The sequence below is a fragment of the Falco peregrinus genome, chromosome Z (assembly GCF_023634155.1).
Source record: "Falco peregrinus isolate bFalPer1 chromosome Z, bFalPer1.pri, whole genome shotgun sequence".
NCBI lineage: Eukaryota > Metazoa > Chordata > Aves > Falconiformes > Falconidae > Falco > Falco peregrinus.
The window spans coordinates 10,813,898-10,840,422 of NC_073739.1; the positions used below are offsets into that span (position 1 = coordinate 10,813,898).

Genomic DNA, 26,525 nt, shown 5'->3' on the forward strand with positions numbered 1-26,525 from the left:
GTTTTCAAAACCAGCTGTAGTAATATAAGCAGCAATACACGGACATTTATGTGGTGACGGAAAACAAAAAAGAGAGGTTTTGAAGAAAAACAACAAGAACCAAATAAGCTACAGGACAGATGCCATCCAACAAATTACTTAAAGCTGGAAGACTGAAAGAGTATCCCAGTTTAAGCTAGAATCATTGCATTTCCCCTAGCTGTGAGCCCATCCCAACACGCCACTTACAGATACTGCTTGCTTGGGATACAGAAATAAAACTTTGCCTTTTGGCCACAGAGACTATTGGAATTATATAATGTTCTATGAGTTTTCTATACAACAAAGGACCTCTTTCATGGAGGCAAAGCTAAGCAAGAAGTCAGCTTGACATGCTGTCACAAGACGGGCTGGGTATTAGTAAGGGAAATGGGACCAGGAGGTGGAAACACTTGAAAAAGAAGCTGCCTTGAAAAGCAGCCTGCAGCAAGTAGCACATCCCAGAGCTGGAAACAGGATGATGGTGGAGGGTGTCTGGAAGACAAGACAGAGAGGTAAAATGCCAGGCTGGGTGGCACATGAAAGGACAAGCACAGGGGAAGCAGGGTAACCTCCAGACTGCTTTCCTCCAAGACAATGGAAATTCCCTGTCCTGTCAGCGTGGCATTATTAAACCAAAATTATATGCTGTAAAATGCACTCCTGCTCCTTGCAGCAGGGCAGCAGCAGGATGTCATGTTCAGCCCCGCCACCCCTCCCAGCTCGGGGGTGTCCCTCTGCCATGGCAGCCCTGTACTCACCGTTGCAGTAGCACCCCATGGGACCTGGCCAGGAGAGAATCAGGAGCTTCTTTGCCATTTATAAGAAAAAATGCAGATGGGACACCATACAAACAAAAAAACAACAAAAATAAAACCCAAACACCCCCTCACCCTCCAAAAAAGTGAGGAGGTTGCATGCAAAGCAAAAGCCACACTTGAAATCAAGGGCACCCTCACAACACTGGCTCAGGACACACCTCTCTTCCTCACCTGCCTCCTTCCCTATTTACAACACAGCTGGAGTCTACAGTCAGTCTGTTTCTACATAGAGCTTTGTCCCTTTTGAGTGTCTGATGTCAATGCAGTGCATGTACAATACATGTGCAGGGTGCATGGACACCTTCCCTCTTCCTCGCCACATGCACGTTCTTCACTGCTGCTCTTAAAAGCTGCCCTACAGCAGCAGCAGCAGCAGCCTTTTGCAGCATGCCATGTTACCGCTGCATTCACAAGCCGCTGTGCTGTTCCTCCTCTGTTCGTGTCCTCCCTCTTCCTGCTGGCCCTGTCCTTTTCCTTAGCCAAACCTGCTTTAACTTGGGGCTGTAGCTGCTGCCTGCCTGCCTGCCTCCCTGCTGCAGATCCCACTCACCACGCCATGTGCCACAGTCCTTCCCTCCCTGCCACGCTGCTCGCTAAGGACATGCTGTGGCACAGCTGTCTGCCTCCTCTGCGGCAGTCATGCAGGTTTGGATTACTGTGCACGCTACTGATGTGGAGCTCCTGTCGTGACCCAGCGCCCCATAGGAGGAGCAAATGAGCTGAGACGTCAATGCAAAAAATTATAGCCATGCAAGCTATCCCTGCGCTCAGCTGCTCGGAGAGTGCATACATGGCTTGTATGACAGCAACAGCACACAGAAGCAGCAATGAAATGCAGTTAGCAATAGAGCTGAGAGACAGACAGCGAGGCAGGCACTGGTCCAGTGACTAAAATGATCCTACCGTGAGCCAGCCTGCAGTGTCTCCAAAAGTGGCTGACTACTACACAGGAGCTCGGCTTTCTTTTCAATTACTCCAGTTCCCCCCCCTGCCCCGGGTAACGGCAGTGTGTGCTCTGCTTTGTTTTTATTTGCCTTTTTGTTTCTTCTTTTTTCACATCCCACCACCACTCGTCTCCCTCTCTCTCCTCCCGTGTCCTTCACTCCAGGATGGCGGAAGCGGAGTTGCACAAGGAAAGGCTCCAAGCCATAGCAGTAAGTCAGTTTCGTTTTACTCGCTCTTTTGTCCATAGCTGCGGGTTGCAGAGGGAAGGGGGGATTCTGGCACAGTGACTGGGAAGCGCCCGGAGAGCTTGGCTTTTGCGAAGTTGTGCATGGAGTTCTCTGTTCGGGAAATGAGTGGTTAAAGTCTGCTTTGCAGGATTTGGCAGAGAAAGAGGGCTCTGAGGAAGAGCGTTGAGCTGACACGTGCAGAAAGAAAAATGTGAATGCACAGTGGCACGCTTGAAAGATTGATGATGGAGAAGAAAAGAAGGAATAAGTGAGGAGGAGGGGAGATTGCGGGAGAAAATCAGTACTCTGCTGAAAAGATATTTTCTCACAGTGGGAGCTTTAGCTTAGCTGATTAAGAAGTTAAACAAAATTATCTGCTGCAGGGTGGCTTTTACTGTAGAAAATAATTGTGATATTACTAATTTTTAAGATAATCGAATACAAACACAGCATTATCAAAATCATGTAATTATTTGATCTACTAGTTAAACTGTCACCTCAGCTCCATAGCTGAGCATATGCTTTCAGATAAATTCCCTGCTGACTTGCGTCCTGCCGGGGGTAAAGTCTAGGCAGGGTTTTGCCCCATTTTAGTTAAAACTTTTGTTTTCATGCTTAATGTTACAATTTGGAGTAAGCCATGAGCTCAGCTGCTGCAGACCTCAGAGGAACGTGGGCAGTGACACCTGGTGAGGACTGGGCCTGGGTGCTTAAAAACCACCATCATCCTGGCTCACAGAAATTGCCAGCTCATCTTCTAGCATGGCACAGACGCTGTGTCAAAAGGCTTGTGTTTCCATGGGCATTGCCAGTCTGCCAGCCCCACACAGCCTGCCCTTGTTTGAGTGACACCCAGCTCTTCTTCTCCATGCTGAGATGTTGATGCAGCTGTGCCAGTCCCAGTCAGATGGCACAGAGGGTGCCGGGGACCGCACACCTGGAAGTCTGAAGGGAAATGACAGAAGACAGCAGAGCCACATGGGTTTTATTTTCCCTTCCCTGGTTCCCCCAATGATCAACAGATGCTATGTTTTACTGTAGCCGGCAGAGATTACAGATTTCTTTTGTATTATGAGGAATGGCTGCTGCTTCTGTTCCAAGCTGTTTTCTTTAAGTCCACTATTCTGCTAACAGGTCAATGGAGATTAAAAATAACCAGATGTAAAACAAATAGATTGGGGTTTTTTCCTCTCTAAAATATTTCCTGAAAAAGAGCAAATGGTATCATATGATACAGGGTAGAAGCTATAACCATTTAATTTTCAGGCAGCGGAAAGTAGATGCATATTTTTAAGCTGGTTCACAGTTTTATGTCAGCATAGGTATTGCCAAATCTCCAAAAGGAAACACCGGGAACGTTCCCTCAGAGGCAACCCTCACCACTGCCCCTGGTTTGGGAGTCCTATATAGCAGAACCACACTGCAGAGCTGCTCCACACATTGCTGCAGTGCATACCTCTGAAAAACTTCTATCTCTGTGTTTAAAAAATGGTTTATATTATTGCCGCTTCTTCTGACCACTATATAACAGAAAACCAAGCAGCACCCATTTCCACTCTGGCTTAAACCTTTCACCAGAGTAGTTCAGGTCCTCTGCTTTTTGATGCTTTGCATTTCACACCAATGATGCCATTATGGATGTAAAATTATCAGATGTGTACTGCAGCTTTTTACAGTAGGTTTATGCTAGTATGAGAGAAGGCCTTGAGAATCTGGATCTTCTTTTTCCATATATATTATCATTTCGGTTTCTATTTCTGGCACAAAATAATATACACATAGTATTGCAATGTGTGCAGTGAATTAGACTGAAATAATTTTACTTCAGCATCAGAAATATTCAGCTTTATTTTAAGCTTGAATGTGAGTCCATGAACTAACTTGTCTGCTTACCCACTCAGGAGTGCAACAAGTTTTCCATATAATCTCATTAGGTAACTTTCCTCTTGTCTTTGGGCTGCTGCAAATGTTTGTCAGAATGCAGAGAAGTTTATCTTTAGTGTAAGCTTTGCTCCATCAAGATGAGTGGCATGAGACAAGTTAGGCATCTCTCTTTTGCCACCAGTTGGCTAAAATAAGGTTAATCCTCAGAAGCTCCATGGCCTTTCTTAGAAGACAGAAAGGTTGCATTTGAATTCAGCTTGGTGTTGCCTTTTTTTTAACAAGCTGCAGTATCTCCCTTCAGATGAGCAGAAGCTTACACCAGCACTCCAATCAAGCTGGTTGAATGCTAGGCATATAGAAAGAAATCCATTTACTGTTGGGACTCCTATACACTGTTGCCTGTACGTTTGTGCTTGCTTCCATAATCACCACGCTTGCCAGGAAGACAAGCAGAGTAAATTTGAAGTGTATTTAAGGAAAACAAAATCCAAACATGGAAATATGAATATTCATACCAGAAGGCTGACACTTTTTGAAGAGTTTGCTTTTGTATTTTTTTACTCTGATTAATCACAGTTTTAATATACGCATATGTGGCACATAGGCAAGTATCATGGGAAGAGGCAAAAAGGGGTCTAACTGTTAGGACATTAATCTAAACCTTGATGAACGTGAGTTGGCCACTTATTTTGCCAGCCACAAGTACTTTGCCTGCCTGTGCAGTCCTTTTCCATCCGTAAACTGTGAATAATGGACTTTGGCCTTGTCTCAGAGAGTTGCTAGGGATGCATACAAGACTGAGGAGAACTTGGATGCTATGGTTTACCAGGGCATGAAACAGCTAAATAAGTCTTTAGGAAGGATAACTTATGATTTAAAAAAAAAACCAAAAAAAACCAAAAAAACCCAAAAAACCACTTTAAATGTATGTGGTTTTAATACCATTGTACATGCTTAAACTGTGATTTTTAGGTATTTGTTTCTGAAGTTCCTAAAATTCACAAACTGACTATAGCAAGTCTCAGAGCACTGTGGCAGTCTGGTTTGAGACGTGGGGAAATGCGAGACAATGACTGAAAAGTGGAGGCCAGCTCTCTCTGCTTGGGAGAAAAACATAAACTCTGTGTCCTTGTTGGATCATGGCCAGGAGCAATTAGTTTTCTGATCCTTCCTTGAGCAGAGGTTATCCACATCATACATGCCACAGATACTGGCAAATCTTTCTGTCATGCCACACTGCTCAACATCTCTTTGAGCCCGACCTTAAATCACCACAACATTGATCTGCTGGTTTACCACCAATGGAGCCAAGCGGTGCCCACTCTGCACAGTGTGAGAAGATACCTTGCAGGAGGCAGGCAAGGGGTTAAAAGAGGTGGTTGGAAGCCATCTTCTCTCTTGGCTTGTTCCTGTAGCACACTTCATTGCTTGTGTCTGCTCTTTTCCTGAAGGGGGGTGGTGGGTAAAATTCTGGGTGAAAAAGGAAGCATTTTTGTGGCTTTAAAAATGTGCCTGCTGCGAGTTGCTCAGAAGTTTGGAATGCAAATAGTCCCAGAGGAAGCAGGCTCAGTGGCTAAGGGACAGGTAAGCTGAGATAATTTATCACATTTTGGATAAATAAACTGTGTGGCTCCACAATTTATTATATGGCCCCTCTCTCTATGACTGCAGAGATCACCCACTAGCTAGTGATCTAACATAGACAGGCATTTATGAAATGTAAATACTTCCTGTCCCTTAGCTAGAAGTCATAAAGCTGGGAAGCAAGGGCATTGAGTATGTATCAGTGCATCTGGGGTACAAGTGCGCAAATGATCCAGTGAACGTGTGTCACCCATATATCAGGTAAATTAAAGGCAATCATTGAGGGACAGCACTGAGGAGAAATCATCCACTAGAGCAACAACCAGCACAGGAGTTGGAGGAGATATGCAGGTTAAGGAGATGTCCAGCGCACAGATGAAACTGGGAAACTACTAAAATTTACTGATTTCTTAGCAAGTAAAAAAAAACGGTACTGATGGTTACTGCTTATCAGTGCCCAGCTCTGAGAACCATTAGCTCAGGGAAGCATTAAAGAAATTACTGATATCGAAGTAGCCATGTAAAACATGCCTCCTGTCGAACAAGACCATTCTTGCTTTTTCTATGAGATTATGAGTTTGTTGAGCTGTATCTAACATTCCTTCAATGTCATCAGGTATTTGATTTAGTATGGTAAGGCACTTGTTTAAAAATAGCTCCCTCCTGTATTAGTGAGGTCTACCTTAGCTGGATTAAGACTAGCTAACTGACAGGTCTCAGAAAGTTGCTGTTAGTGAGGGAGACTGATGAACAGACCCTTGTTCCTCAAGAGCAAAGGCAGGGGAGAGCTTATAGGAAGCAGCTTTTCAAGGCTTGAAGACATCCTCTGTTAGCACTTTGATGTAAATGAAAAATCAAAATTGATAGTGTGCAGACAGCATGAGGAGTGGTGGAGGAGTAAATACAACAACAAAAAGCAGACCTGCAGAACAAGTTGGATTATTTGGTAAATGGGGTCCTCCATTTAAAGTCTTTGTTCACACCTGTATGCAGCTGCTGTTAGGAGAGGCCAATGCAGGACTGTGCATTCAAATATAAGGGAATACAGTGCCAGCACCTCAGAAGAGGGCTTTGCAGTCTGAGCAGCGCTGCCTTTTGCAAGGGACTAGAACTAGCATGGGAGATAATTCAACAGGGATGAGGAGGGGATGGTTGTCCTGCAAAGATTAGTTTCACACAGAATCACAGAATGGTCAGGGTGGGAAGGGACCTCTGGAGATTATCTAGTCCAACCCCCCTGCTAAAGCAGGTTCACCTGAGGCAGGCTGCACACAGGTAGGTTTTGAATGTCTGCAGAGAATGAGACTCCACAACCTCTGGGCAGCCTGTTCCAGTGCTCTGACCCTCTCATAACAGAGAAGCTTTTCCTCATATTCAGGTGGAACGTCCTGTGTTTCACTTTGTGCCCGTTGCCCCTTGTCCTGCGTCTGGGCACCGCTGAAAAGAGCCTGGTCCCATTCTCTTGACACTTGCTCTTGAGATATTTGTATTCATGGATAAAATCCCCGCTCAGTCTTCTCCTCTCCAGGTGAAACAGGCCCAGCTCTCTCAGCCTTTCTCCAGCCTTCACACCACCAACCAGCCCTTGTTTGTTTGTTAGTACAGGGTCTGGAAGCACACCTTGCCTCGTTGGCTCTTCCACCACCTGCAGCAAAAAGTTATTATCAATGCCCTGCAGGGACCTCCCGAACTGTGTGAGCCCAGCTGTGCTGTCTTTCCAGCACATATCAGGGTGGCTGAAGGCCCCCACGAGAGCCAGGGCCTGTGACGGTGAGGGTACCTCCAGCTGTCTGTAGGAGGCCTCATCGACTCCCTCTTCTGATCCGGTGGCCTGTAGTGAGGACCCCCAACAGCGTCACCCATGTTGGCCGGCCCCTGAATTCTTACCCATAAGATCTCGACTCATTCTTCATCCACCCCTAGACAGAGCTCAATACATTCCAGTTGCTCCCTCACTGCTGGCCTATCTCTCCTAAAAAGTACACAGCCATCCATGACAGCATTCCAGTCATGTGAGCTCTCCCACCGTGTCTCTGTAACTGCAGTAAGATTATGGCACTGTGACTGTACACTAGTAAAGCTTACACCAGGTGATGGTTTGGAGTCCTCCCAACAAATGAGGCACGTACATATATGTTTACATACAGAATTGCACTAATTTTTCAACACATCTTTGAAAAAAGTAATACAATTATCTTTTGGAAAGATAGTACTAGTATAGTTTCAGTATCACAATTGCTGGTAACCTAGCCATTCTACATTTCTGGGTTGACACTCAGCAGCTGCAGTGAGCATCATGTGGTGTCCATAAACTTCAGAAAATTTAGTCACAGAAAAGCCAGTATCTTTTTTTTCCCCATTCAGCTATTGTCTATTACCCTACAAAATTAAAACTCATGACTAGTAGATCTCATGTCGAAGGTCATTCTACTGTAACGTGTCTCCAAAATTTTTGTGACTCCTTCCACATAGCATTGTTCATGAAAATTGGAATCTCTGATGTTGGGGATCACATAGAAAGGTGTTGCAAATTGATTAAATCAACAGCTTATGATTGTAGTGATGACTTAATACACTAGTTTCCTATGCCTTCATTTAGGAAGTAATGTTTTTGTTGTTTTCAAACCTAAAGCCTGCAGAAAAGAAGTTCAGCAAGATACAGAAAGAGTAAGCAGGCTGGGACTTTTCTACTTGGAAAACAGGAAACTGAGTGAAAAGAATCTTCAGAAGTCTATAAGGTCATGACTGTTAGGGAGAGATGAGATAAGGAAATACTACTCACACTTTTTAACACAAGAATTAGTTGGGGTCTGAGGAGGGCAGAAGTTGTGGACAAAACAAACCCAAAGACATAGTCTTCCTAAAATGAATTGTTAAGTTGTAAAGCCCTGCTTTCCAGCATGTGGTGGGTGCTGGAGTACACCTAGGCTTGAGGAGAACCCAAGCACGCTCATGGAAGCAGAATACATGAAGGACTTTCTTATCAGAAGTAATTTTCAAGCTTCAAATTACTAGAGGCTGGCAGGGAAGTTTTATGTGTTCTTGCCATGCTCCTGAGGTCTTCTGCTTTAGGCACTGTGCTAGAATGGAACATGGGCTAGATGGTCTGATACAGTGCAGCCATCCTGTGTACTCAAACACATTCCTGGATTAACCATGTCTTTAAGTACTTTCCCGAGTTTCAGCACTAAAGAAAGCCCTCCTTGCTATTGATCGTGAAGCTTATTTGAATATTGCTGCTACATAGTTTAATCCAATTTTTCCATTCCCATCTTTCCCTCATTATCCTACTTCCAATTGTATTTACAGCTCTGATTAATCACAACCATTCCTCGGCCTAACATTCAAGTACCTGAAACAGAAAATCCTCCTATAGTTGTAGCTGTCCTCCTTTTATAGTCTGAGCTGAAAAAACTTGAGAGCTAATGTGACCTTAACAGATTTCCAGAGTACTCTGCGGTGCAGAAGACCTGAAGGGGCTGGGAAGAGTCTGTGTCCTGATGTAGTATTTCCAGGAATGGGTTTAGTTTGTGTAAACTAGGGATTATCACAAACTAAATGAAAACAAAATTGTGAGCACATTATGAACCTGTGAGGTTCCTATGAAACCCAGTGGAAATCAGCCATGGGAGAGGAAGCGTTACATTTGCATTTGCTGTAAAGGATGAAGAAAGATTTCCCTGCACACAAATCTGCAGCCCTGCCCTGGACTGCAGCAATATCATGAGTCAGCTTCATGGGAGGTATTGCACAGAGAAACCCATGTGAGCACAGGTGTATCTTGTCTTGACTTCTGGAGCATATATAACAGTGAGAGTTCATACACAGTTTAAGAAATATTATGGCCTTTGCCCATTCCAAGCCAAAAGTGAAAGAAAAATGCCTATAATGTCTGAAAATACTGTCTTGGGGTTTATCTGTGTTTTTGCTTTAGGAATGTTTACATGAAATTATCTTCTCTGCAAGAGAAGCAGAAATATGATGAAAAATATTGCTTTCAAGGTATCAGTGAAAACTAGGAACGAGCAGAAACCAGAAATGAACTTGCTCTTGAGAAACTTCTAGACAGTCTCCAGACTTACCCAAACTCAACTGTTTAAATTTAGAATTGTTTCCACAGCGCATTCCTAGCCCTTAACACATCACCAGCATCTCTTAAGCACAGACAAGGAGCTGAGATACTAGATTTCTTTTTGTGCATTTCAAATTGTATTTTGCAAAAGGAGTTGAAAATGGGTTTGAAAAGTTTTTTGTGATTTTCTTGTTGTTGCTGTTAACTGTCTGGAAAAGTAAAATAGTTGTGAAAGATTTACATTTTTGGAAACTATTGAACAGCTCTAGCCTGGAGTGTAACTTTAGGGACAAATACCACACACCATGGTAGCAGTGGGGTAGATGTTCATGTGAAGTCAGAGGCGAGACTTTGGGATTTACATGCTGTGCTAGAAGTGATGGATAGCTGGGTAGCTGGGATGAGGGTGAGATAGTGCTTGAAGGGGGTGCACAGTGATGCTCAGTCTCTGATTGAGCACTTTTGCTCTGGTAGGAGTCATTCCTTGTATCCATACCCATTTTACAAATACTGTTTCATTCCTGTACAGAATGAAGTGTATTCTTTCATCAGCTGAACACTTGCAAAGTACAGTCACCAGCGAGCTGGTTGGTCTGCAACATGTATTTGGGAAAGCACCAGACTGTGCATGTGCAGTAAATTATGAGGCCTCACAGCAGCAGTATTTAGCTTCTGAGCCTCTTTGTGAGTGGGTCCCGAGGAATTTTGCAAAGATTTCAGTATATTTGCTTATTGACAAGGGAAATGAAGCTCCATCGAGGGATTTGTTTGTCAGTTACCACCAGCAAAACCAACAGAACCTCGAATTTAATCACATGCTTCCTTATTTAGGTAGGATGGCAGTGAAATGTGATCTGAAACCTTGCCTTCTCATGAATGGCACATGAGCACACGCTGAGCTTGTGTGTGCCGAAGCACCTTTCGGTCTGAGGATGCCTTTCAGGAGCAGGACATGGGAATGCACGGATGCTACACCTGCCTCTGGTCCTAATTTCCCTAGCATATAAAAGCCTTTTCTGTTGCAAATTCTTATCTGAGACACCCACGTGCTTGCAAGGGTTAACACCACCTGACAAGCCCAGTGGCAGTGAAACTGGTATGGCCTTTTGGCAATTGCACACCAGACCTATGTAGCTCTTGACACACAGATGCTTTTTGTTACTTAGCTGACTTGCAACGAGGTTAGGCACTGAAGGCATGTAAAGCTTTCTTCCTCTTCACCAGTAAAAACAAATGCTCTCTGTGCATAAAAAAAAAGGCCAACAACCAATGCAGTTTGGGCAGCTTTTTCTGGAAGGAGACAGACCTGCTCTCATCTAGGAGTTGTTGGCCTTTCCAGACAGCACAGAGCTCAGATTGTTGATTTAAGCGGTGCTCTGATTGTTTTAATTTGAGCTGCCAGCATCATTTGTCAGGATCCGCAGGCAACAGTTAGTAGGGTGGGGCTCAGCCCCTCTGCAATGCCTAATAATAGCAGTCACTGACAAGCAGTTGAAGATTTGGGACAGCAGAGGTGTGCTCAGATTTTAAACAATACACACCTTGAAAAAAACCCTTCAGTTTATCAGCAGAGAGCTATATAAAAGGTGCTTTCCAGCCTTTTGGGGACATGTCTTTGTCAGCCTCTCTGCTTCAGCCATGTTCTTTTGCCATGCAGAGCTATAAGCAGCACTGCAGTAGAAGGAAGTAACCTGGGCAGGTAATGAATGGCTAAGGACCCCCTATTAAGAGGCTGAAAATTGCAGACAGAAATTGGAAGCCAGATTTCCGTGTAATGTATTGCTAGAGGAGGAAGAGTTGAGCAACTTGTAATGTATGCTGCAGAGTCACACAGCTGCAGTGTCTTTATGGCAGCAGCAGGAGCTAGCGCAGAGCTGAGCTTACTCAGGAGCTGATAGCAGTGCTAAATGCAAGCGTCTCATTATTAACCAGCTGAGTGCCACATGCTGCAGTGCCAGCATCGGACTGATCGGTCTTTCCCAGTGGGTTTCTGAAAGGGAAAGGCGTTGCAGTACACACACATACACATACATACTTGTTAGCCTCTCATGGATGCGCTGCACCATGGGAAAACTCCATGGGTTTTTGAAGGATCCCTAGTCATCCAACTATTTCCCATTTGGAGCATAAAGCAAGCATTTGGCATACAAGGTGTCACTAGGTTTACAATAACTGCAGCACAGGGCACTGGATTGTCTCATACACTGGCTTTGGTACAAAATTACGATCTTGGATGTGTTTGCAAGTTCTGGCAGCTCTGTGCACATAGTATAGTGTTTGGGAGTTAATTCCTTATCTATTTTGAATTCCTACCTACATTGACATAAAAAGTAAGGCTCTGTTTAATCATATACTTGTTCTTAATAGACACAAGCATATGCAAGCACTTGCTGCACTTTAGAGAAGTAGACTCGAGCAGAAAGCTGATTCATTTTCCAGCATTTTAATCTGCACCTTTAAGACAGCTCTGTGTGGTGGGGATAACTGCTGAACTAGGAATGTACATAAACTCATCCCAGCATCATGGTGAACTTAGCAAATTGTTCTGGTTAAGGAGGTAACTTCTAAGCAGCCAGAAGGAAAAATAATCTCCAATTTTTTAAAAATGAAACAAAGAACAGTCTAAACATAACATCTTTAAGAACTATGTCACTGTATCAGTGAGACACTGAGCAATATCAGTTCTTTGTGCTAAATTTAGACTTTTTACTGCTGAAGTTTCAAAAAGTATAAAATTTAGACTTAAATAAATATAGGATATCTGAAATTCATGTATGCAAAAGAAATCTGTTCATACTTTTCATGCCTTTCCTTATTAGCTTCCTAATCTCCAGAGGAAAAATAACGAAATGTAAGTGGTTTACAAGTATCTTTGTCCTTATCATGTGTGACATTGCATACAATGCCGAGCAAAGGTTTTGATGAGATTGATGTGGCACTGCACAGTGCAGACCCCTGCCTCTGTGAATCTCTCAGCAATTCACAGGACTGAATGTCCCACAAAGGAGTTGTTCCAAAATCAATAAAGTTTCCAGTATAGACAACTCTTTATATTAATGATGATTTTTTCCCCTGGGCTTTTAAAACAGTATAATAATTCATAATTAAGAAGACAAGGTGTCTTGTAAAGATTTCACTGCTGAGAAGGAGGGGATGGACAGCACTACTGAACTGGAGAGAGCTGGTAGGAGGTTCCTTTTACAATTCTGCCACAGATCTCAGGGCACTGGGAAGAATTCCCCTCTGCGTTTGGCCCCTGACACTCAGGAGAATGCTGCACCATCCTTCCTTGCCTGAGAACAGACAACCCATGAAAGCAGTCCTGAAAAGCATGTAGAAGGAAAGAAGACTAGTATTTTTGTGGTCCAAGTATCTACAGCTCCAGTTTCTACTTCATGTTAGTCTGTGACATTGTAGGCAAACCACTGCCCTCGCTTAAACACACAAAAAATAATCTTTGGTCTCTGTTACTTTGAAAACACCTGTTCCTTGGTGAAATAAATCCAGTTTACACTGATGGATAACACTGACCATGTGATTGTGGGCAAGTCATAGGTGGCTGGTTGCAAAGCAGTAAGATCCAAAAAGGTTGTGTGGCCCTGGTTATATATTGTCACTATCTGTATGGATTGGAGAGTGGTTTAACTAAGCTCCATCAATGTGATGTGCCACTAAAGACAGAAGAGGTACTGGGGCTGTGTGCTTCCCCAAGCTCTCCTGATGCCAATGAGCTCACTGACCAAGAAGCCACACCTGCAGTGCTTGTTGCATGGTTCATCCTTTTGGCTGCAAGTAGCCCACTGAGCAGGAGGTTTCAATGAGAAAAAGGCAGACTTGGTTTCTCATTGTCATTGTTGTGTTGGTCACATCTCTGTCTAGGTGATGTTTACAGGTTGGAGAACTGAAGCAAGAGCATATATACCAGCAACCAGTTGTTACAGCAGAAACCTGTACCAGAGAATGTCCAGCTTTAGACTGACCTTGTTCCAGTTTTAGACAGTGTTTCATGAACCTGGATCAGATAATGCAGTGCAGTCACTGTATTTGTAGACTGGTCCTTGCTGGAAGGGACTGTGAATGCACATGAAAAAAAAAGTTTAAGATGGTACTGACAGATTACTAACCTTTTTCACATGGTGACTCCAAAACAGATGAAGATTCTTAACACCTAGTACTAATCAATTGCTGGATAGCAGTTCTGAAGAAAAGGTGATTGTGGATAATCCATTGAATATTGCTCAGCAGTCTCATCCATTGTGGAAAAGGCAAACAGGCTGGTGTATATAGAGACAGGAATACTGCTATAAGGCATGTGAAATGGTTCTCTGCTCAGACCCATGCTGGATTCAAGTCTCCAAGGAAGAAATGCACCAGATGGAGAAGAGTATAGGAGAGTCAGCAATTTTCAGAAGTGAAGGAAAATTACTTCTGAGGGAAGACAGAATAGGTCAGAGTTGTCCGGCTTAGTGAAGAAAATACCGAGGTTTAGATGATCTTGTTTAAGGGTAGGGAAAATCTTTCCATATTTCTTCTAGGGTGGATCACCAGTATTTTTGCTTGTGCTCAGATGCTGCTCATTCAGTTGGTGATAAGTATCTTAAATTTAAAGGGTTCTTCTGCAGCTGGTCACTTTTCTGGTGATGCCAAGCACAATGCTTCCATGAGACTTGGCAGGCGACACATGGATGCTTGGAGACTCAGGAGAAAAATTTAATCCAATGGCAGTGGAAGAAGGCTGAAGCTGGGATGGTTTACTTTGCATTTTGGATAGGCTAAGCATGTGGGTAGTCAGTGATGTGTTCAGATATGTTGAGTAACATGATCACGTGCAAAAGTAGATAAAATTACCTCTTGTTGGATTTAGACCACCAGTCCCTATACTCTTCTCTTTCAGTAGGACTCTGTCCTGCGCCCAAGCAAGTTAGCAGGAATTGTGCTCTTAGTTTCAGTGGTGAGAAGGAAAAGACCCATACTATCCCCAGAGGTGTTCACACTATTTCTGACCCTTTATCATCATAAAAAGCACCAGATATGTGCCAGATCATACATTTAAATCAGACTTTCCAGGGCAACAAGTTGTAAAGCTGAGGGTAAACAGAGACAGTGGGATCCACCATTCCTCTAAACTTGAGAGGTGCATGCTTTGCCAGTCATCACACATCCTTATTAGTAGCACTGAGGCACAGTTAGAAAACTGCTAAACTCACCTATCAGAAGTTGAAAGTTGCATGTGCAAAAATGATTAGAATTTAAACTTCACATGTTCTTGTTCATCCACAGCAGACATCCAGTTCTGAGAACCTTGGTCTCTTAACAGCTGCTGCTCTTGACTTCTCTTGTATGTTACCAAGAGTCCGGATATTTAATAACCTCTGCTGGAATAAGCTTCCCAAGCTTTACCTGCACTTTGTGAGGAGGTGCTTTTTCAGTTGAAACTTCCTTCCAATAGGAAGCTTTTCTCTTGTTTGAAATGTTACCAACAGCAAAAAAAAAAAGTTAGTAAGCCTTATTTTCTCAGTAAGATGAAGGGGAGGTGTGGGGGGGAGTTGCAGGGGAAAGAAGGAGATATTTTCAGTTCCAGGGAAATCATGTTTGAGGTTTCTTTGTTGATGCTGGAAGGTGAGAAACTGTGGAGGCTTAACAAGCTGAAATTTCCCTGATGTTGTAGCCTAAAATTAAAGGAGATGAGATCCCAACCTTTCAGCTAGTGTAAAATAATGGTAGCAGAAGCAAATCAAGCCAATACTGTCAAATTTTGTTGTTATCCTCTTTGTCCAACCTAACTTGTTTTTAAGCTACTCTTGCAAATCAATGCAAAACTTTGTGCTGAAATTTTGGAGCAGATCCTTAGGACATATTTGTGGGCTGGAAAATGATTCATACATAATCTGTAGGGCAAATGAATGGTCAAAGGCTTCTGGAAAGCTCAGCATAAGGCAGGTGATTTATTTGTGGCTGCACTTTAACCTGTATGTGCAGAAAGCATTTCAGCATGCATTCTGGTAGGGCAACAGGTGCTTAGAATATAGCACAGCCTTATAGATTTATCTTTTTCTATTTCTTTGTTTTAAGGCACTTTACATGGTATTTAAGAAACTGGCCAAGAGACCTTTCACTGCTGATGTGCTGTTAATATTACACTCCATTTCAAGCAGTTTCTCCTTTTTTTAGCAGATTTTTTTTACTTAAAACTGGACTTAAACCATGAACAATGAACAACTAGTTTCCTTGTGGATAAATTGCTGAAGTATTATATGTTTCCACGGGTGATCCAGATTTGTGGATAGTGGGTGGCAAAGCTGGTGACAACCTCTTACTGTGTTGTAGCACAAATTACCTCCTGAGTTTTAAACTGTTACAATTGTCACATTGGCCTGTGATTTAACTTAACTTTTTCCTTTTAGACCAATTTTACTCCCTTTAAAAAACAAAATAAAAACCTATTTTGGCTAGTTGAGAAGTGTCAACAGTGGTTTTAATTGGTCCAAGAGTTGGGATTTTTTTTACTGTGAAATGCGCCACTTTCTGAAAAGTGGCTGTGTAAATGACATTTGGCAATTCAAGCTGTATTGCCATTCAAAGGTTACCATAGCATATTCCATCTACAAAATATCGGAAATGTTTTCCTTGGCTAAAAGGCACAAAAAGAATAATTAAGATCCTTTAGGGCATGTCTAAATAGTATACTGAAGTACCTACATATGTACAAAGATGTACCTCTGGCTTTTGGGTCTGCTAGGTATCCAAAATGAGTCTTCACTGTGGTAAATCAGATGTTTACTGAAATAGATGTGCAACAGATATCAAAGGTAATGGAAGCAAGCTGATAACTTGCTCCAGGTTCAGCACAGAGCAGTTGGGATGAGCACAGCTGCCTCTGCACAGTGCTGTGGTGTATGGCATCCATGAACTCCATATCTGACTCAAAAATACATGCCAAAGAACCTTATTCAGTAAACTACATGAAGCCTAAACTTCTATGTCAGAAAGAAGGTGATGCAATTGCTTGTTGTTCTTCTTAGTGTCTTTATTCAGACACTTTTTTCCAAACAACCATCATCACAAACTTCAATATTTTATTTTTTTTTCCATTGTTCTGATAAAGGCTACCTGTCTCCCCACTTTTTCCTGACACATGAGTAAGAGAAAAACTCTCAAAAGTATGCACTAACTCTTAACACTCAGCATCAGACATTTTCGAAGCCTGCATTCTTCAGAAAATAGGTTGTTGTATAATGCTTCATATATCCAGAATACCTCTTGTATTGATGTAAAAGATGTTGTGAAACTTAAGTGCATCTGACTTTTGCATCTGCTAAACATCCAAAGCAAATCTGTATTGTGGCAAATCAAGTATTTTTTAAATGCTTTAGCCTGAAGAGGCTTAGAGCATTTTATAGAGGGTAAATAGTTTTTCCTGAGGCAACTGACCAGTTTCACAAGTGGCAAATTGAAAAACAGCACACAGATTGTAATAGAGGAAAATTGCACCTACTTACCCTTTTAAGACTGATTGCATCATTAGTCTTTGTGCTTTTAAAATTCAATCAATCAATATTTGTTTGGTTTTCTCCCATGAAACATAGATAAAAGAGAGGAGTATTAAATAGTAAGGAATACAGGACATCCATTGGAGACTACAGCATTTATCAAGAAAAAAAAAAATTTTAAAAAAAGCACAGAAACCTTTCTGTACTAGATTTAATTTGGGTTTTCTCACGGAATAATCCTGTAGGATTTTTTGCGCCGTTAAACTTGCGTCCCCATCTTTCATTGCCAAATGTAGATTGTGGCCCTTACTGTTGCACAGAAACAATTTGAAAACCATCTACATGAAGTCTAATTGGTTCTTTAAAGACAGGGCTTCAGGCACAAGTGCCTCCCAGAGCTTTATTATTCTGTCTCCGTTATCAAGTTGATGAAACTTGATACTACAAGGGAGGCAAAGGAAACCCCATTATGCACCTTCTGAATAGTTTCAGGGTAGCTTTCGTTCTGTTTTGGCAGGGAGAAGAATCTTTACTGTTCATAACTGGTATTAGAGCAATGCCAGCTGAAGTCTATGCCTCATTGTGCTAGCACAACAGTGAACACATGGCCAACATCAGCCTCCACCAGAGCAGAGACCTGGGAAGAAGAGAAATGAGAACAGAAAGTGAAATACTTTAACCAGGGACATTCAGCAAGCTGAACCCTGTAGATACCTCTTTTGACTGCAACATTGGCAGGCTACACACTGAATCCCACTCTTTGTGTCCACATTAACTTCTCTGGTCAAAGGTTCAAACCCTGCAGTGAAGCTCACAGTCCACTGAACTGCTTCTGTTACATGTGCAGGAAGGCCCATCTGAGCACAGGTGTCTTGTCTTACCTGTCTTCTTCCCTGCAGGATGCTCTTACTCTGGTGGCCCAAGATCTCCACCATGTCCACAAACCATGTGAGCAAGGCCTTCAGCAGAGATCTTCTATAGACTTTTCATGCAATTTGGTTAGCTGCCATCAACAGACTCCATATTCCAACACGTGCTGCAGTGCTGCTCCTCAACAATGTTGCATATATTGTGTGACTACAGTGTGTGCAATCAATTAGTCCACCAGTTTTCTTTTTTACTGCCTTCCTGTATGCAAGCAGCCTTACCAATAGATCAGATCTCTTATCAGAGATCCTTCAGAGGTGTCTCGGGATCAGAATTTGTGTTAAACATGTGCCTATTGACTCCAGTACAGAGGTACCTGAAGCCAGGGAAGGAACCTGGATCCAGCCCTGCTGACCTGATGGTTCTTGCTTTTGCTTATGTTCATGATCACTGTTATTGATCTCCTGGTCTAATTTGAGGGTATAGGGGCAGGTTTTGTTAGTACCTTTGAATGAGGGTCAGAGACAGTTTAGAAACTGATAGGTCATCACACAGAATAGCTAGTACAGCGTTGCCCCCTTAAATACCACATTCTTTATTTTCAGGGAAGTAAAACAGGGATGTCCCTTCACAGTCTAGCATGACTTAGGAGATAAAAAGGTTGTGTTTCCTCTTCTGCAACAACATAACCTATAGACATAGTTTGATTTCTCCCCTCTTTCTATTTTAATTCACACACACATCCAAAGATACTGTCCCTGGGCAAGTAATAACCCTTAGAAAGAAAAAATCATTTACGCTGTGTGTAAAGAGTGGCTTTAGGAAGGAAAATCATAGATGGAAATATTTTCAGCTGTACAAAACTGTTCTGTCCAAGTCATTACAAATCGCACAGCTGTGGCATGTGTTCTGAAAACCGTAGCAGTGGAATGGACCATTTCTTGCCTTTGCCTTTCAAGCTGTGATCTTGGACAGGTGGTGGGAAATTCTGAGATTTTATTGCTGTTAAGATTCAGAGAGAAAAACCAAAAAGGTGAAATTGTTGGCGCTGGTTTCCTAGCATGCCTCTTGGAAGGAAGACAGCCTTTTCCACCACTGCCAGTTATCAAGACTATCAGACAGACAGTTGCTCAACAAACATACATCCTCACAACAAGCAGTGGTTAAAGAGTCATATTTTATTAGTATGAATGCCAGTTATTCAGCACAGGACTGCAAGAAAAGATCATTTTGGCAGACTTTGACTTGGCAAAAGTTACATAAGATGTATCAGAAAATAAGATTTTTTTCTACATCTTTTTCCATGATAGAGGCTTTCTGTAAATATGAGATAGAAGTATTTCTGCCATTCCCACTGAATGCTCTATGTTGGGCCAAGACGTGCTGTTAGCAGTTTGTTTAGTAAAGTATCTCTAAGCCTTCTCCCTTTTTAATGAATCCATGCAGATTAAATTTTTGACCTCTACTTGACATATCATTATCAAGCATCAGAGGTTAAACTGTTTATGAATGTGACTGAACTTGTGTTTGTTTCATTATGAAACAAACTGACTTGATCAGAGGTTTTTTGACTTTCTTCTTCTGACATTGGTGTGCTTTTGAACTAAGCAGTGTAGCAGTCTCCTGCTGTGCTCTACCATGACAGCTGGCCATAGTGGAGACAAGTTAAGTCATGTCTTGCAGTATTGCTTAATGGTTCCAGCGTCTCAAAGGTTGTCATATTTGGGTGGCAGTCAGGACCCAGCTTGATGCAGCATAGAAAAGACCAAGTAGCAATGTAGAGTTGCCAAAAGGTACTTTACTGTGGAAAAATCCGTTGTTCAGCACCATGCTGTCTTTCTCTTTAAGGGTTTTCTCATTCCCCTTGATAAGAAAACTGAGGAGCTTGTACAGCTGCTGCTTCATCCTTGGCATGTGTGTACTTGCACATTTTTATATCACTCCTTACTGTTTGACATGTTTCTTTTCTTCCCCCACGACCAACCTGGCTTGCAGGTTTTCTGCAGAATGCAAACTCTTGCCCAGATTTGCAGAGGAATTCAGTATGCAACATACAATAGGAAAGGGTTTCAATGAAAGATGCACCCTTGTAAATAAAGACTCTATTGTGCTACCCTTTACTATTTCTTATGCAATGGGTTATGTTTTCAGAATATACCTCTAAATGTAGTGAACATGTCTACAATAAACTCCTGGTGGGTGGATCCCATCTGTTTGCCACACTATAAATAAAATATTTCAGCAAAATAAAGGAAAAGAAAGTCATAAATGTACCTTACATCCCATCCAAGCTTCTTGTTTCCTTGTAATGTCTGCCTATGCAAATGCCAAGACTGAAATTCAGCTCTTTTCCCAAATCTTTTTTCACTCAAAACTTAACTTTCATGTTTCTCTTATCAGCATTTGAAACTCTGTCTTTCAGTTTTCCTTTCAAAGAGGGTAAATAAGATCTATTCTTCTTGTACTTACATGCCAATAACTTTTTTCCCCTGTAATCCAATCTCTTCAGACCACTCTGCTTCTGGAGAGTCATCTACAATACACTTTAGATGACAACAATCCATAGCAGTTACTAGCTAAATCTTCTCGTATGACGTTAGAAGAAATTTTCCAAAGGGAAATTCTTGGTGAGCTTACTATAAATACTGCTTAAAGTAGTTTATGGTTATAGAAAATGAGATGGGAGGGGAACCTCTGCAGGAAACACTGCCTTCTACAACTTCAGACTGTAAACCAATGCAAAGGAACTGTAGAAAGCCTATGGGCATTTGAAAAAGAACACCAAGTAGATCTGAGTAAGAGTTAAGTTTTAATTTGCATTTAGTCACTTCCTTGGCAACTCTATTGCTTTAAACTCATCATCCTTGTTCCCTGATGACAATGTGTTACTGACATCAATTCAAGTTGATGGCAAAGATGCTACTGATTTAGAAAACAAATTTTCATCCAGTGGAAATTATCTGCCTTTGACATTTTGATATACACCAAAGTGTCCAGCTGGAGCTGTGGAGTCATAACATTACAGCTACTTGGGGGAGCAAAAGGTATCACAAACAGCCTACAGTACAATAAAAGAGAGGTGTTCATCCTTTCTGGTGGGCATGGAAGAATATGATTATATGTTGGCTCCATAATGAAGTGGAGGTTTGGATTGTAAAATACAGATAATAAGAAAAAACTGCAATATTTTATATACTTCTTTTTTTATTCTTTTCCACAGCTGGATCATGCTTCCACCTTTTCCCTGCATTCATAAGGACTCATAACTTCCTTTTTTTATATGAAAGCTAAGATTCCCATGTAGTCACATAACTCTATACCTAAGGTTTTAAGAAAACAGGAGATGTTGTGAAACGCTATAAAATCACAAGAGCTGGCAAAACAGAGCTCGCTATAATGTTGTTTGATATTCCTCCTGTGTATAGCCCACAGTGACATCCAAGACTTTTACTAGCAGGTCTGCAGAGGATGTGATCTGCTTCTAGCAAGGAGAGATTTAGTTAAGTATCAGAAACTTGCCCTTTGATGCCTAAACTGAGAACAGATGCAAATTTAAGATGGAGAGCCTGCAGCTACAGCTGACAGAAGATTTCATTTCTTTCATTGTGACCACCCCTTAAAAAATAGCTTTTGCAGCACAAAATACCACAATTAAATTGCAGCAATGATGGATGTTATACATGAACAAAGATTGCTGTACATCTCCACATGGAATTTTGATAGTTTATATATCAATTGAATCTTAAGTTTTGGCTTCTTGTCTGGGGCCTTTTGGTACTACTGTAGTGTAAATGGTAGTACCTAGTACTCATAAGCTTCACCATTGCCTCAAAGTAATTCAAAATTTTCTTACAAAACTTGTTTCTCCTGCACATGAAATAAGTGATGACAATAAGTCTGATTTTAAAAATTAGCAGCACTTTATTAAGCTAATACATCTGCACTCTGCTCCCTGATCCCATTTATCTTCTCATAACAGGATGAATGCACTTTTCTCGCAGAGTATCAATTTAGCATAACAAAGTATGTCCTTGCTTGCACTCTGACTGGGAAAAAGGCTGTTGTGTATCACCTTGCATATGAGACTCTTTGCAGGGCTCTGCAGGGACATAACAGTGATGTGGAAGAACCAGAGAAATAAAGGTTTCCTATAACAAATCAGATAGTTTTGTGTATGCACAGAGCTAACCCAGAGTAATAAGTGCCTTTCACATGTGATGCAAGGACAATTGGCTCTTTCCTAGTAGAGTACAGGTGATTCTTTCCCATAAGATGTCACCCCAGCTTCTCTGTCATCAAAGTGTGGTTTGAATGTCGAGATAACTGGCACAGGAATGGTTTCCAACTTTGCAGCCATGACAACACTGCATGACACTGCACATTCAGGAAGGGAGATGGAGGTGGTAGGAATGAGCATCATGCTTTCTTATGTCCTGTAGAAAAGGAATCTCTCCTTTCAAAAAACAATAAATTCCAGTCTAAATTCTCTTTGAGCTTTACAAGACCTGTCCTATTGTGTTTACTGGGGCTCTGGGAAAGCACAACACTCTTTCTACAAGAAATTTTGCATAACTGGTTAACTGCTATTTTCTGCACATGGTAACCAGAATTTTTGAGGGTCCTCTGAGCATTGCTGTAATGCAGAATGGTGAAACAGGAAGACTGAGACAACCTTCAATCATATAGTGTTTCAAAGCGGTCCTGTAGAATTTGATGCCATCCACTGTCTGTAGGATTTGACAGGCATGGCAGTGGCAGGGCAGTGAGACAGGCAGTAATTATGGTATTTTCTTTTATCCGAGATAAACAGAAGAGAGATGGTGTAAGCAGAAGTGCTCAGATCTGACCAGAACCATCAATGGTCGAAGAGGCTGATTTTTTTGTGTGATAACATATCACTGAAGTAAGAGAGGGAGGTGTTAGGGAGGTATAATCTAACACTTCAGATTAGTATTGCTTTCCTCAGTGTTTCCCTCCCACACCAGAGTCAAGTAGCACTAGGTCTGTGGCATCAAGGTGGTAGGTGTATAGTGAGCTTCACAGCATTTGGAGACCATCAGGCAATGAGAGAAACTCACCCTCTTATGTATATATATATATATATATCTCCAGACTCACAAAGGTCTGTTAGCTCTCTGTTCCTACTGAAAATGGTGGGGCACTTAACACTTAATTCTCCATGGGAAATGGAAAGCCTTGTTGTTTAAAAGCTAGATAGCTCTTATGAACTATCTGTCACTTGGGTGTGAGGTGACTGACTGCTCACCTACCCTGGGAGTACTCAAGGGACAACCTAAAAAGGCCTTTATCAATGTGTTTCCTATTCTTCAGGCTGGCTACTGGTACAGAGCCAGGATGGGATGCCCCTTGAGTAAAGCCCTTGCTGTGCCAATGTGAGAGCTTGAGTAATGCAAATTGACTCTTGGCTAAGGACTTGTGCCATCAGCAAAGTTTTCTTGACACCCATTAGGAAATGTTAGTATTTGCTGTCATCCTCAGCATAACATTTTTGCAAGAACCAAAGAATTTTCCTCAAGTACAAGTGCTGGGCACAGAGGTGTTGCAGAACCTGAAGAGCAGTCGCAAGGGCACACGCTCATGGCACACTGTCCCCCTGTACATGCTGGGACCTGATGCTCAGAAGATAGTTCAGCTTCCTTTGCAGCTCTGGTACTTGTTGGAGACAGAGGCACAGCAGAGCATGAAAGGATGCAACATGCAACATACAGTTCAGTGAATTTGACTATTTGGCATTGTTTCTTTTTGTGTTGATCCAGTTAAGTCACTGCCATTCACAGCTGGCTGACTGGATTTTAAAAGCCACCACAAGAAAATCTTTATTTGGAATGCATAAACAGCAAAGTGAAGTATCAGAAAGTGGAAAGGGGAGATGTTTCTGTAAAAAAAGAATGTACAGAAGATAAGGCTTTGTAATTGGGTGGGAAAAAAATTAGTGTTATTTGTCCTTTCTAAGAATCTATGGAAAAGTGAATAAATTATTCTTTGCAGCTCCTTTTATTATTCTGTGCAGCTGCAGGAAAGGGCTGTATAATTTATGTGTGTTCTTGAACTAAAATGTGTGGTCTGGTGGCTAGACATGGTAAGAGGGTGAGCATTCCTCTCACTTTATAGGATTTCAAAGTTTCTGACATGTCCTTTCAAAAAAAAAAAAAAAAAAAAAAAGGAAAGACTACCCAAAAGTACCAAAAGTAAAAGCTCATCTTTCCTTTTAATCAGATTAATAATTTAGTACTAAAAAAATGCTTTATTTCTAATTAATACTTGATTAGACATTGTGACTATGAGATGCAGACATGGCTTGTGGAATAGCTTAAAAGTAAAAAAGTTAATTTTTAATTCCTGCAGTGCCCCTCTCCCCTCCTTGAGTCATACTGTGTGGTCTTTAATAGCTCCTCATTGTCAGTCCATCATATAAGATGGCCACATAACTAATTTCCCTGCTGTGCAAGCACCATATAATGAAACACAGAATTGTGTTTGTGGGCTGTATGTCACCCACAGACCAGTTTGTTTTGCAGGTCTGCTGTGGCAAGTCTCCTGTAATGGGGACAAGACTCTGAAACAGACCTTAAAAGTAGCATAATATCTGCTCAGCGAGATCCGGCAGGTCTGGTAACAAAGTGGCCAGCCATGATGGTTCAGTATGGCACAGAAACCCCATAATGTCCATTGTTTTGAATTCTGGTGACGTTCTGGGTTAGAAACTGTCCCTTTCTAATGCAATTTTGCTTTCCTGTTAGACAGGAACTGGCAGATGTTAAGAAAGCGGGTCAGGCAGATTAGCAAATCCAAACTTTTATAAATCAAAGACTACAATGAAGGAAAAATTTGCTTAATTTTTAATTTTTAATAGGATTAGGCTGGAATGGCAATAGTGGAAAACTCAATTGTTGTAAATCTGTGGTATTCATTAGAAAATAGCAAACATGCCATTTTATGGTATCCAAGGAAGTAATGAATGCAAATGTGCTTAGAGGGTCTCATCTTCGTTCTGGCTAGCAGGAACCTGTGTGGCGTATACCCCAGGCAGCACTGCTGCTAGGACTGTTGATGCAAATGGTGTCAGACTGTGGTCGCCAGCTTGTTCCAGAAGGCTGGTGCAAGAAACCAAGATCAAGCACCTATTAGCTCACCTGCTGTTATTTTCTCATCATCACATGGGATGGCTGAACACAGTGTTGAAAGACTTAAAAGGGACAGTCAATGGGGTAAAACAGCAAGCCTGTACAATCCCTCTTTTGTAAACTGGAAAGCCATGCCATGGACAGTAGTACATATGTGTGCTGTAAAAGGTACTCTGATATTTCTTTGATGCTAACTGAAGATCATATACCCTGTGCTTGGTTCACTGTAGAAGAGTGTTTGGTTTGGTTTGGTTTAAATAATAACAATTAGAAAAACTTAATGCAGGCTTTAAAAATCTTTCTAGCCGAACCAATATGGAGAAAATTCTTGCACAAAATTGATGGGGCCAGCAGTGCATTTGGTTGAGCACAAAGAGGTGGTGGGATTGAATTATGATCAGCATTTTCAAGAATACCTTGTGTATTAGTCCTGTTATGCAGATGCAACTAAAGTTTGTAAAAGCAAAGGCATATAGTCAGGTGCTTTGGACCCAGCTGCAGCCCTGAGGAGATGGCAACACTCAGATGCTGCACCATGTTTTGGTAGTGGCTCCACAGTTAGCAGAAAACCTGTCTCCTGCACTTAAACTAATGTGGCTGACCTTGCACCGAAGCAGATGCCTCAGAGCAGAAACATTGCTGCAGAACAATGTAGCTTCTGGTAAGAAGGCAGTTTCAAGCAGCTGGATAGTAGCAATTTCCTGTAACATTGAAGTCCTTTGAAAAGCAGGTACGTGCCTGTGCCTTCATTTGCACTGAGACATAGATCCTAAGTGGCTGGAAGTTGCTTTGGAAGGTGAGAACTGAGGTCCCTAGGCCTATGAGTCTTGTGCAAAATGTATCTAGAATGTTCTGCATTTATTGCATGAACCTTTATGAAAAATTCTGACAAATTTTATTTTAAACATTAGATTTCTTAATAGATAACATTTGTTCCTAGATAATAAGTTTAAAAGATTAAACAGACATGACAAGCTTGATAAATATAAAGGGAGAAAGTATTTTCTTTCATTGCTCTGGGGATGCTATCAGTACCTCTGTGTATAAAATGGAGTTCAAATGATTGCCAGAAGATTTGTGCATCCACCATTCCTCTTCATGAGTACCTTTACCCAACATATAGTGAAGACTTCCCCAAATAATAAAACTTAGCAAGAGAAAAGGAGGTGGACAGAGTCAATTGTTAGTTTGACTGGAACATCTAGAAAGCAAAAGATAATGTGCCACAGACTTGTTTTGTAATTCATTGCTGGAAATTATTTGCAAAGATGAACCAGTGGAGGAAGCTTAATACAGAAAATTAGAAGATACCCTGTCTTTGCAGTAGCTGCATTGGTTTATTGCCATTTTTAAGACTTGGGACTTAAGCTGGGCAGCAAAAAGTGCTTTGTGGTTATTATTTATAGGGAAATGTGTTTCACACACAGGTAGATGTCAGACAACTTCTCTGTATGACAACCCTGCAAAACCTG

The 26,525-nt window shown here is 41.7% G+C and overlaps 1 protein-coding gene across 2 annotated transcripts in view; it reads left to right on the plus strand.

Annotated features, from left to right (window-relative positions):
* The first annotated feature begins 1,608 nt into the window (after window positions 1-1,608).
* Window positions 1,609-26,525, plus strand: part of PALM2AKAP2 (PALM2 and AKAP2 fusion) — a 274,650-nt gene continuing 249,733 nt past the window's right edge. Inside the window, exon 1 of one of the 2 annotated variants that reach the window (XM_055790889.1) lies at window positions 1,609-1,993. In XM_055790889.1, coding sequence (XP_055646864.1) covers window positions 1,949-1,993 — 45 coding nt within the window. In that variant the 5' untranslated portion in view covers window positions 1,609-1,948. The remainder of the gene's footprint in view (window positions 1,994-26,525) is intronic. The other variant, XM_055790890.1, reaches the window with a different exon arrangement.